This window comes from Portunus trituberculatus, chromosome 10 (assembly GCF_017591435.1).
Source record: "Portunus trituberculatus isolate SZX2019 chromosome 10, ASM1759143v1, whole genome shotgun sequence".
Taxonomy (NCBI): Eukaryota; Metazoa; Arthropoda; class Malacostraca; order Decapoda; family Portunidae; genus Portunus; species Portunus trituberculatus.
In genome coordinates, this window is record NC_059264.1 from 11,475,981 (window position 1) to 11,489,248 (window position 13,268).

A 13,268-nucleotide genomic window follows, 5' to 3' on the forward strand; every position below is an offset into this window, starting at 1 on the left:
AGTAAAGCAAGTAAAGCTTCTAAATGGCACATCCATTTAGAAGCTTTAAGACATTAGATACATTAACGTTGGCAGACGATAGAAGAAAATATTGCACGTGTTATATGTATCATACTCGTAGTGGGATTGCCAAGTGCAGATCAATTGCCATTTACAACCTTTCCTTACGTTCCCACTGCTTCTTCTTATGCTCTCTTCACTTACAGCCGAATAAACAATGAGCGAGGGTCAGAGTACGAGAGCTTGTATGAAAAAAAGCAAGGCGCAGACTATATGCAGCCAGACATAATTTCATAACGGAATACAGGCGATGGAAACATGTCTGGTTCATTATTCTGAAGCAGTCACCATTACCATCCAAGACCCACAAACAACATCAGCACCAAGGAACAGTAAGAGCCTGTAGTTTCCTTGTTGTCCAGCAACTCTCTCTCTCTCTCTCACACACACACACACACACACACACACACACACACACACAGCTTTGGGGAAGAGGGTTTTCTGCTGCCACTTTTTGTTAAGAGAGAGAGAGAGAGAGAGAGAGAGAGAGAGAGAGAGAGAGAGAGAGAGAGAGAGAGAGAGAGAGAGAGAGGAGCACAAAGTTTACCTGAAGAAAGTAGCAGAGACTCATTAGAAGTCTGGCACATTATCATTATCATTATTGTCATTGTTATTGTTCTATTCTTCGCAATTTTTTCCTCCTTTTCTTTAGTATTTAAAGTGGAGTTGACTGCTCACGAAATTAATTGAAAAAAAAAATAATGTAGTAAATGGCTGAAGAAAATACATGAGGAATATTAAGTTTTTGGGGTAAAAATATGAAGAAAAAAAAAAAACATTTCTTAACTTTCTTTAATTACTGGATAACCTTCCTAATACATAAACATGAGGGAGAGTAACAAATGTACTTGTCATTACTTTCCATTACCATTACTTACATACCATTACCATTACTTACATCATTCCTACATTACTAACATCACCCAACAGAAGGAGAAAAACAGGAGGAAGAGGAAAGGGAAAAGAAGAACGAACAAAAGACAAGAAGAAGAAGAAGAAGAAGAAGAAGAAGAAGAAGAAGAAGAAGAAGAAGAAGAAGAAGAAGAAGAAGAAGAAGAAGAAGAAGAAGAAGAAGAAGAAGAAGAAGAAGAAGAAGAAGAAGAAGAAGAAGAAGAAGAAGAAGAAGAAGAAGAAGAAGAAGAAGAAGAAGAAGAAGAAGAAGAAGAAGAAGAAGAAGAAGAAGAAGAAGAAGAAGAAGAAGAAGAAGAAGAAGAAGAAGAAGAAGAAGAAGAAGAAGAAGAAAAAGAAGAAGAAGAAGAAGAAAAAGACGAGGAAAATGATAAGAATTATGATAGCGATGATGATGATAATGATGATGATTATGATAACGATGATGAAAAACAAACAGTAATAACAACAACAACAATAATAATAATAATAATAATAATAATAATAATAATAATAAGAAGAAGAAGAAGAAGAAGAAGAAGAAGAAGAACAAAACAAGAACAAGAACAAGAACGAGAACAAGAAAGAAGAAGAGAAAAAAGAAGAAAAAGAGAAACAGGAGAGGAAGAAGAAGAAAAGATGATGATGATGATGATGATAATAATGATGATGATGATGATGATGATGATGATGATGATGATGATGATGCACTATCGCCGCCATAAAAACAACAACAATAGAAAAACAAGAAAAACAAGAAAAATGAGAAATATAACAAGAAAAGAGAAAGGAAGAGGAACAAAGAGACAGAAGAGAAAATTGGCCAAGACAAATAGGAAAAGATTGAGAGAGAGAGAGAGAGAGAGAGAGAGAGAGAGAGAGAGAGAGAGAGAGAGAGAGAGAGAATATATATTAGGTCACCTGTGATGCCGTTCGAAAAAAAAAATCTAATGCAAATATCAGTGGTGATAAATCAATTTTGTTAAGGAGAAATAGAAACATACACACACACACACACACACACACACACACACACACACACACACACACACACACACACACACACTACAAACATTCCCCTACTTTACTTTTCTACTTTAGTTACCCCTGATGTTCAATTACAAAGAAAACGGTGACTGAAGAAATTTTGCAAAGTTTGAGGGCAATTTGTAAAGGTGAGACAAGAGGAACGTCGTGCAACAGAAAGCAGAGCAGAGTTGACGTCAAGATTGTAATTATAAGTAAAAGCTGATCATGATAGGACACATCGCGCGCTCACCTCATAAGAAATAATTGGAGAAATGGGAAGGTAAAAGAGCGTAGCGGAAACTGTTGTGGTGCTGGAGGTGGTAGTGGTAGCGGTGGTGGTGGTGGTAGTGGTAGTGGTGGTGGTTGCGGTAGTAATAGTAGTAGTAGTAGTAGTAGTAGTAGTAGTAATAGTAGTAGTAGTAGTAGTATTGTAGTAATAGTAGTAGCGTAGCGGTGATTGTGGTGGTGTTGGAGGTGGTGGTGGTGGTGGTGGTGGTGGTGGTGGTGGTGTTGTTGTTGTTGTTGTTGTTGGTAGTAGTAGTAGTAGTAGTAGTAGTAGTAGTAGTAGTAGTAGTAGTAGTAGTAGTAGCAGTAGTAGTAGTAACAGTAGTAGTAGAAGTAGTAATTGTAGAAATAGTACTAGAGTTGGCGGTGGTGGCGATGGTGGTGGTGGTAGTGACACTTTCAATATCTAAAGGTTTTGTCATCATTATTTCTTATGGAAAATAATCACTTCTTTCGGAACCAACAATATTATAAAAATACATATAGAAATTTATTTGATAAACACACACACACACACACACACACACACACACACACACACACACACACACACACACACACACACACACACACACACACACACACACACACACACACACACACACACACACACACACACACACACACACGTATGGAAAGTGAAAGTCGTTAACCGGGAAACGAAAAAGAAAACGTGCCGCGGAGAGCGTGTTAAGGAGGACTCACTCACTAGACCGGTCCGATTTTTTAAAAGAACTGTAAACCTATTAATCTTCGCTCACCTCATCTCGTTTTCTTCGCCACCACTAACACCTGTGTCAACATCAGATACCTGCTCCCGTTATTCCCCATACTCGTTTGCAGGTCTTTGTCAAGTGACTGCATTTTCTTCTCGCCGGTCTGATTGTATTAAAAATCAATTGTTTATGAATTCACATGAATTTAATCTCTTATATCAACTAAGTATCCTTTTTTTTTCATATATCTACACACACATGTTCTCAATGGTTGTCTTGTTTTTCCTACTTTTTTTTTCTTGTGTTGATTGAATTACCAGTGAGTATCAGTGAGAGCAGAAGACAAAAGTGCCACCGATTCTCGACACTATAAAAAAAACAGGTTAGGTGAGGAGACAGGGAACTCTTCACTGTAGCTAGATTGAGAGCACATATGATATTTAGTTTAAGCTACATCATTTTACTTGTATATTCACAAATGCAGTGGTGGATGACTGAAATACTGATCACATATCTTTGCCGAATCATGGAACTTTACACTATTGGAATCTCGGCATATGTTCTGTAGGGAATTAAGAGATTAGATAAGGTTAAGTTAAGGTAGTAAACAAAATCATTTCACAAAAGGACTACCACGTATGGGACAAGCGATGTCTTGAAGTTTCAGTTATGTTTTAAAGTGGAATCACAACATGGCCCACATTCACAAACGAGTCTGTTACAGAAATCCCTCTTAGCTTTTAACCTGATCTGTTTTAAGAGCGAGATTTCAATACATTTCTTAAATATTGAATAATCCTTTTAAGATTTTTTTTTTTTACCAAAGTCATTTCTACATAAAAAAAAAAAAATACTCAAGTAACATCTCGGCATTTTTTTTAAGTTTGTGTGCTTACGTCTTTAAGGGAGGTTTCGTTATGCCAGCGATAATTAAACAAAGATCGGTGCAGAAACAGATGTAAAAACTTAAACTGACTATTCATCTCTGTATTCATTGAAAAAAAAAAATACTGACAAAATAAAACGAATTTCAGGAAATGAGCTCTGTTCGATAAAAGGAAATATTTATATAATGCATTAACTATCCTTTGATGTATACATTGCATACGAATTTTCTTATATGCTCATTGTAATTTCTCAGTTCTAATAAGTTCTTTCGTTTTTTTTTCTGTCGAGTGACGTACACAGGAGACATTATGTTGCTCATGACTCGTTAGTTTATATTGTCTTTGGGGGAGTAACATGACAATTCATCAACAATCCCATGTGATGCAGTCTTTGCAGTAAAAAAAAAAAAAAAATAGAATCTGAGCCTTTTCTGTCTTTAACTTTCCCAAGGCAGTTATTTTTTCAAAGTCCGTTGTAATTAATTGTTGGTCAGATACTATTATTTTACTTAGAATCATGAAATCTTTAAGAAATCATAATACCTTTCAGTATGTTCGGTTAAAAGCTGTTAAAATAAAATGAATGATAAAGAAAATGTTTTTAGTTTAGCAGTATAAGCTAACTTCATCATTATTCCTCACTTTCCCTTCTATCACGTGGATGGTGTGTTTAAATGTTCTCAAAAACGAAAACCTCCTACATTTATTTTCTTGTAAAATGTAATCATCTTTTATGTACTTCAGCCTAATATAATTATTTACAAAAGTGACCTAACTCTCTTTCAAGCGTTCTCTTCTCCGTCCTTACTGACTTAATCCAAGTAGTAATGCCCCAAAGACCAGGTAATTCGATGCCTCTAATAGAATAACAAATAATCTTAGCATTAGAGGACAATCATCTTTTTATAGATTACCAAGACGTCTGAGACATTATGAGCTAAACAAGATTTTTTAATTCATTCTGTGGCTGAGAAAAGGACAACACTATCTCTCTACTCTCTTTATTTTTCATGTTGTAACTATGTAGAGAAATAATATTAACAACGCTAGCAACGTTCATACGAGAATATTAATGCAGTGAAAGTGTTTAGTAGATGGGCTATGGGACTTCAATATACTGCTACATATTCTGTTCTGCAGAACTATAAATGGGAGATATTGAGGTAGATGTCAGATACTGACTTTATGTGGAAAACAGTTTGTATAGCGAGATATCTAGAATCATATACTATTTAATATATTCTCAGCACTAAAGATTTATCTTTAAAGAACCATAATAAAATTACGTTGTTGTGAAAAAAAAAAAAGATATTTTGAGTGGTTGCAGCTACAAAATAACGATCATGGACATATACAGAAAAAGAGGATGATGAATAGTAATTTAAACAGTGCGATGAATGAGTGGCTGAAATTTAAAATTGGCAATACTATTAAAAAAGGTAAGGTTGCTCATCAACAGTGGTGGCAGTACTGGAATGCATGGATGGACAAAAAACAAAGACAGAGGCTGGCACACTAAAATTGGTGGCAGTGGTGGGATATATGAGCAAACATACGAGATAGTAGTCATAAAGACAAAAAAAAAGTAAAAGATAAGCATACCACCAGAATATTAGATATATAAAGTCCATCATGTCCGTCATTTACTGGGAAATATGATTTTCTTCATTTTCTTTTAATATGTCCGTAGCAATTTTTTTTTTTTTCACTCTTTTGCTGTTAAAACTTTCTCTGAAGAAAAGGACATGTTTGCCATCCTGAAACGGTAAACACAAGATAGGACAGCTCACATTGACGGTTCACAGTTTTGAGAAGAAAACTAAAGCTTTCTTCATCTGTTTAGTGGAAGAGACAGTCACTGAGATATGCCACAAAAAGCTGGGCTATGGTGACAACTAATCAACTATGCATTCATATTAGTGACTAGACAAATAAGGAAATACATGTTAATTAAGCAACAATAAGTTAGGTAGATCTCACTATTTCAAATTGCATTCATATACATGCATGAACGATATGTATGTGAATACTGCATACACACACACACACACACACATATATATATATATATATATATATATATATATATATATATATATATATATATATATATATATATATATATATATATATATATATATATATATATATATATATATATATATATATATATATATATATATATATATATATATATATATATATATATATATATATATATATATATATATATATATATATATATATATATATATATATATATATATATATATAATAATAATAATAATAATAATAATAATAATAATAATAATAATAATAATAATTATTATTATTATTATTATTATTATTATTATTATTATTATTATTTTATTCTATTATATTATATTATTATTATTATTATTATTATAATTATTATTATTATTATTATTATTATTATTATTATTGTTATTATTATTAGCATTATTATTATTATTATTATTATTTTTATTATCATTATTATTACTATTATTATAATCATTATTATCATTACCATTATTATTATTATTATCACTATTACTACAAATATTGAAATAAAACATTAATATTGCAGAAGTTAAAGAGTGAAGGTATGGTAAGGAGATAAGAGGAAGTGTTTTACAATGAAGAGTCTGTGTTTCACTGTTTGATCTGCTGCAGTCTCTGGCGAGACAGCCAGACGTTACCCTACGGAACGAGCTCAGAGCTCATTATTTCCGATCTTCGGATAGGCCTGAGACCAGGCACACACCACACACCGGGACAACAAGGTCACAACTCCTCGATTTACATCCCGTAGCTACTCACTGCTAGGTGAACAGGGGCTACACGTGAAAGGAGACACACCCAAATATCTCCATCCGGCCGGGGAATCGAACCCCGGTCCTCTGGCTTGTGAAGCCAGCCCTCTAACCACTGAGCTACCGTGTGTGTGTGTGTGTGTGTGTGTGTGTGTGTGTGTGAGTGTTGTATTCACGGTCGCCTGCTGGTCACCCAGCCAACCTTCCCCATTACGGAATGAGCTCAGAACTCACATTGACCGATCTTCGAGTAAGACTGGGAAAACACACCCTACACACCAGGACAGCGAGGCCACAACTCCTCGAGATACATCACGTACCTACTTGCCGTAGCTACTTGCTGCTAAGTGAACAAGGGCTGCTGCACACATTAAGAGGCTTGCCCATTTGCTTTACCGCTAACAGGACTCAAACCCGGGCCCTTTCGGTTGTGAGCCGAATACGGTAATCACTACACTTCGTGTGTGCGTATTTACCTAGTTTTACCTAGTTGTAGTTTTACAGGGACTGGGCATTACGCTCGTGTGGCCACGTTTCCATATCTACACTTATCCAATTTTTCTTTAAAACTGTGTAATTCACTTCGGTCGTCTGCTGGTCACCCAGCCAGTCTTCCCCATTACAGAGCGAGCTCAGAGCTCATAGACCGATCTTCGGGTAGGACTGAGACCACAGCACACTCCACACACCGGGAAAGCGAGGCCACAACCCCTCGAGTTACATCCCGTACCTATTTACTGCTAGGTGAACAGGGGCCACACATTAAGAGGCTTGCCCATTTGCCTCGGCGCCCCGGGACTCGAACTCAGCCCTCTCGATTGTGAGTCGAGCGTGCTAACCACTACACTACGCGGTGTGTGTGTGTGTGTGTGTGTGTGTGTGTGTGTGTGTGTAATTCACCTCGGTCGTCTGCTGGTCACCCAGCCATTCTTCCCCATTACGGAGCGAGCTCAGAGCTCATAGACCGATGTTTGTGTGTGTGTGTGTGTGTGTGTGTGTGTGTGTGTGTGTGTGTGTGTGTGTGTGTGTGTGTGTGTGTGTGTGTGTGTGTGTGTGTGTGAGTCACCTCGGTTTTCTGCTGGTCACCCAGCCAGTCTTCCCCATTACGGAGCGAGCTCAGAGCTCATAGACCGATCTTCGGGTAGGACTGAGACCACAACACACTCTACACACCGGGAAAGCGAGGCCACAACCCCTCGAGTTACATCCCGTACCTATTTACTGTTAGGTGAACAGGGGCCACACATTAAGAGGCTTGTCCATTTGCCTCGCCGCGCCGGGACTCGAACCCGGCCCTCTTGATTGTGTGTCGAGCGTGCTAACCACTACACTACGCGGTGTGTGTGTGTGTGTGTGTGTGTGTGTGTGTGTGTGTGTGTGTGTGTGTGTGTGTGTGTGTGTGTGTGTGTGTGTGTGTGTGTGTGTGTGTGTGTGTGTGTTTCTGTCGATCAACCTTGAAAAACGTAAGCATGTGAGCTCCAGTATTCCTCCCGGTCACAGCAACAACACTGGCAAGACCACGCCACAATGTTGATCGCAAGTCATGGAATGATGTGGTATGCTTTCTCATCAAACGTGAAGGAAATTTTTGCTGCAATATGAAGAAAATGCAAGAGGCTCTTGTCATCATTGTTTCCTTGTCTTTAAAACATTGTTTTCTGCTTTTATAAATTAATAAAGAAGTACAACAAATTTTTTTGGCTGACCTACATCCCGCTTTCCATGCTTCTTGCTGTTATTCTGCTCGGTTTTACTCCCTTTGCCTGTTCGCCAATTATTGCATATTATCCTGAGGCCTCTCCTGCATGTTTAAATATTTAAACTGTCCTAAGGAAATGCTGATATCTACCAGGAAGCTGTCTTCTGCCTACAGTGAAAGTAAAGATGCGACCTCAGTCAACAGGTTTCTATCATCCTTCTTTTTTAGATTAGTACAAACTTCATAACCTTTGAGGCAAAAACATGCCCACCACATGCTGCTCTGATCTCGAGTTACCGGTTCCTGGTATTGCCTATGTATATATACATCAGACACTGAAACCTTCTGCAGAAAATGCTAACATGTCGTACAAGGTACTTAGGCATAACTGCTCTGTGTTTATCACAGCACTGAGAGACGCACAAGACATGCACAATTCCTTCTTTCTAGATCTTGATGGTGGCTGCCGTGGCGGTGCTCGGGCTGGCTGATGATGTTTTACACGAGCGGCACTCTTCACATCAACACTACCATTCTGGCTCCGCTTCCAACGAGTCTGATTACCACACCGGTTCCTCCTACCACGATGCATATCACCATTCTAGTTCTTCCTACCACGATTCAGAATATAGCAAGGTAAGCAAGCAACCAAGACATTCCCTGACACCTTAACTACAACACTACCACAATTATCACCACCATCATTTCTAACACAATCTTTCATACAATATAGTAATACTTCATCCCATATCTTCTCCCAAAATCTTCATTTACAGCCATCATTAACTCACTAATCAATTTATTTTTCTCTTGGTCAGAAACCGGACTACAACTTCCACTACAGAGTGAAGGACAAATACTACAACGACTTCGGCCACTGGGAGGAGCGCAAAGGCTACACCACGAAGGGCTGGTACGATGTGGTGCTGCCTGACTATCGCAGACAAGAGGTGCATTACATCGTAGACGGCAAGAAAGGCTACAAAGCCACGGTCACCTACACCCCCGTGAAGAAAGACAAGCATCACAAGGGCGGCCACGGCCATGGCTCCTACAAAGGTGACCCACATAAGCGTGGCTCATACGAAGATGACCCATACAAGCCTGGCTCATACGAACATGACTCATACAAGCATAGCTCATACGAAGATGACCAATACAAGCATCATGGCAAATACGAGGATGGACCATACAAGCCTGGCTCATACGATGATGGACCACACAAGCACGGCTCACACGAACATGGACCATACAATCCTGGCTCATACGAACATGGACCATACAATCCTGGCTCATACGAACATGGACCATACAAGCCCGGCTCATACAAGGATGGACCACACAAGCCTGGCTTATACGAAAATGGACCATACAAGCCTGGTTCATACGAGGATGGACCAAATAAGCCTAGTTCATACGAGGATGGACCATACAGGCCTAGTTCATACGAAGATGGACCATACAAGCCTGGTTCATACGAGGATGGACCATACAGGCCTAGTTCATACGAGGATGGACCATATAAGCCTAGTTCATACGATGATGAACCATACAAGCCTGGTTCATACGAGGATGGACCATACAGGAGTGGCTCATACGAGGATGGACCATACAAGCCCGGCCCATACGAGGATGGACCATACAAGCCAGGTTCATATGAGGATGGACCATACAAGCCTAGTTCATATAAGGATGGACCATACAAGCCTAGTTCATATAAGGATGGACCATACAAAACAGGCTCATACGAGGATGGACCATACAAGCATAGTTCATACGAGGATGGGCCATACAAGATAGGCTCATACGATGATGGACCATACAAGCCTGGCTCATACGAGGATGGACCATACAAGCACGGGTCATATGAGGATGGACCATACAAACTTGGCTCATACGAGGATGGACCATACAAGCACGGTTCATATGAGGATTCATACGAGGATGGACCATACAAGCCTAGTTCATACGAGGATGGACCATACAAGACAGGCTCATACGAAGATGACCAATACAAGCATCATGGCAAATACGAGGATGGACCATACAAGCCTGGCTCATACGATGATGGACCACACAAGCACGGCTCATACGAACATGGACCATACAATCCTGGCTCATACGAACATGGACCATACAATCCTGGCTCATACGAACATGGACCATACAAGCCCGGCTCATACAAGGATGGACCACACAAGCCTGGCTTATACGAAAATGGACCATACAAGCCTGGCTCATACGAGGATGGACCAAATAAGCCTAGTTCATACGAGGATGGACCATACAGGCCTAGTTCATACGAAGATGGACCATACAAGCCTGGTTCATACGAGGATGGACCATACAGGCCTAGTTCATACGAGGATGGACCATATAAGCCTAGTTCATACGAGGATGGACCATACAAGCCTAGTTCATATGAGGATGGACCATACAAGCCTAGTTCATATGAGGATGGACCATACAAGCACGGCTCATACGAGGATAGACCATACAAACCAGGATCATACGGAGATGATCCATACAAACATGGTTCCAATAAACATGACACATATAAAGCAAGCTCCCACGAAGATGATCCTTACAAATCCACACCATATGAAGATGACCCGTACAAGCCAACCTCATACGATGGTGGCCCGTACAAGCCTGATTCATACAAGGATGATCCATACAAGGATGAATCATACAAAGATGACCCGCATAAGGATGAATCCTACAAAGATGATCCACACAAGCGAGGATCTTATGAATATGATCCATACAAGCAAAGTTCTTACGAAGATGATCCACATAAATATGACTCCAATAACTATGACCCTTACAAGCCCAGACCATACGAAGATGACCCATACAAACATGGCTCCTACGAAGATGACCCATTCAAACGTGGCTCATACGAAAATGACTCAAAGTACAAAGAAGACTACCGCGAATATGAGCCAATCTTCTACACCTCAAGGCCTCAATCGAAGGAAGTTTCCAGTGAATATGAATCTGTGTACAAGCCAAGACCATACAATCCTGTCTCTTATGACTATAAACCACAGTATAAGCCAGACCCATACAGCCGTGAACACAACCCACTGTATATTCCCATTCACTCGTATGAGAGGTGAGCACCTCCTCAAGCTCATTTTTAGAAGGGATAAAGGGACGGGCAGGTACCTCCTCTATTTTTTTTCTTTTTATTACTTTTTTAATAAATGCTATAAAAAAATTGGTGATGTTTATTCTATCCTAACATTTGAGTGGTTTGAAAAAAATATATCTACTGATACGGTAGGAAAAGAGAGAAGAGAGGACATCACCAATAAATAAAGAAAATATTTTTCTATGTGAATTAAACTTTTGTACAAAATCTGCCTTAAGTAATTACGAATCAAAACATAGGAAAAAAAGCAACTATATAAATAAAGCATGGGGATTTCTTTTTAATAAAAATGCAAATCTTAAAACATCCCAATTACATTCAATTTCACATTTTACATTTCTATATAAGGCAATGCTGAAAACACAAAAACACACTAAGCTCACATTTTTTACGCTTCCGTTTCAAAGTACTTTTGTGTAAGATGCTCCAAGAGGAGAAAGTAATGTAAGAAATATTTTTAAGATTAAATGCAGAAGAGAAGAAAACAACAAGAGACATTTTATTTTTTTTCAGATTTCTGCATGAATGATATTTTGATCATCATGGCTGCATGCTTGAACATGAAAAGTGCCACGTCACAGTTGTGTTACCTATACGAACCACATGCGGCTAACTCAGATATTTTGAATGCTTGAAACAGAGCATTTTGTCGCATGGCACTTCCACAATCGTGTAGAACACAATTGTGGAATGCGGCGAGGATGGTACCTCTGTCAAGAAATAAAATATTTACACAGTGTTTCAAACAGATGTTTGGACTATCATTTTCTTAACTATGAAGCAGTAAATATTTCTATTTGTATCCTGGACATACTAAATAAATCATATATATTTGGAATCAGTTGCTGTATTACAATGTGCAACGCAATTCATTGAAAATACTAAAATGTTTAATACAAAGTGGACAGGAGAGGATCTAATCACTTTTCTCTATACTCCTCTTACGGAATGTTCGAATAATGTGTGTAGCCACGAGACGACTCTTTGTAGCCCGTCTTCAACATACCTTGCTGAAGTGTAATGCACTTTTTCCTCTACACATTTGTCTAAGCATACGGCCGTTATTTTGTAAAACATTATTTTACAGGTTCGGTGTCTGTAGATCTGTTTTGATTTTCAAACACTTTGGATCAGTTCATATGTTCATATATTTTATGATTTTTAATTTACATGCGTTTCCATTACTTCGCATCATGCATTTCTTTTTCTTTATGTAAAAGATAAAAACTGGCGAAGGACAACAGAAACAGTTAACAAAAAGGACCACTTAGCTGACAGTTACCTTAAAAAAGATAGACAAATGTCTTGAAATCTCCCTCTTAAAAGAATTTAGGTCATAGAAATATGAAAATACAAAAGCAGAGATTTTCAGAGTTTATCAGATAAAAGCATGAATGATTGAGAGTACTAGTTAACTCTTCCATTAAAGAGGTGAGCAGAACACGGGTGGGAGGAAGAAGAAAGTTTTATGCAGTAAGACCGCGGGAGGAGGGGAGGCATGCAGTTAGCAAGATCAGAAGAGTAGTTAGCTTGAAAATAGCGGTAGAAGATAGAAAGAGATGCAACATTGGGGTGATGAGATAAAGATGAACACAATCAATCAGACGACAGGAATTGATGAGACTAAAAGCTTTTGATTCCACCCTATCCAATAAAACAATATAAATGGAACTTGCCCCCCATATATGCGAAGAGTACTCTATACATAGCAAGCTGAGGTACTTGTTTAGA

The 13,268-nt window shown here is 38.5% G+C and overlaps 1 protein-coding gene across 1 annotated transcript; it reads left to right on the forward strand.

Moving 5' to 3' along the window:
- Positions 1–8,678: 8,678 nt before the first annotated feature.
- Positions 8,679–11,502, forward strand: LOC123502044 (adhesive plaque matrix protein-like). Its single transcript, XM_045251196.1, has 3 exons — positions 8,679–8,754; positions 8,831–9,016; positions 9,199–11,502. The coding sequence occupies exons 1-3, from the start codon at positions 8,743–8,745 to the stop codon at positions 11,500–11,502; spliced, it is 2,502 nt and encodes an 833-aa protein (XP_045107131.1). The 5' UTR covers positions 8,679–8,742.
- Positions 11,503–13,268: the final 1,766 nt, after the last annotated feature.

What these genes read in the sequence shown, in the direction of transcription:
- LOC123502044 (XM_045251196.1), top strand. An exon ending in ACGATTCAGAATATAGCAAG is followed by an intron (nt 9,017 to 9,198) that starts GTAAGCAAGCAA and finishes TCTCTTGGTCAG; the next exon opens with AAACCGGACTACAACTTCCA.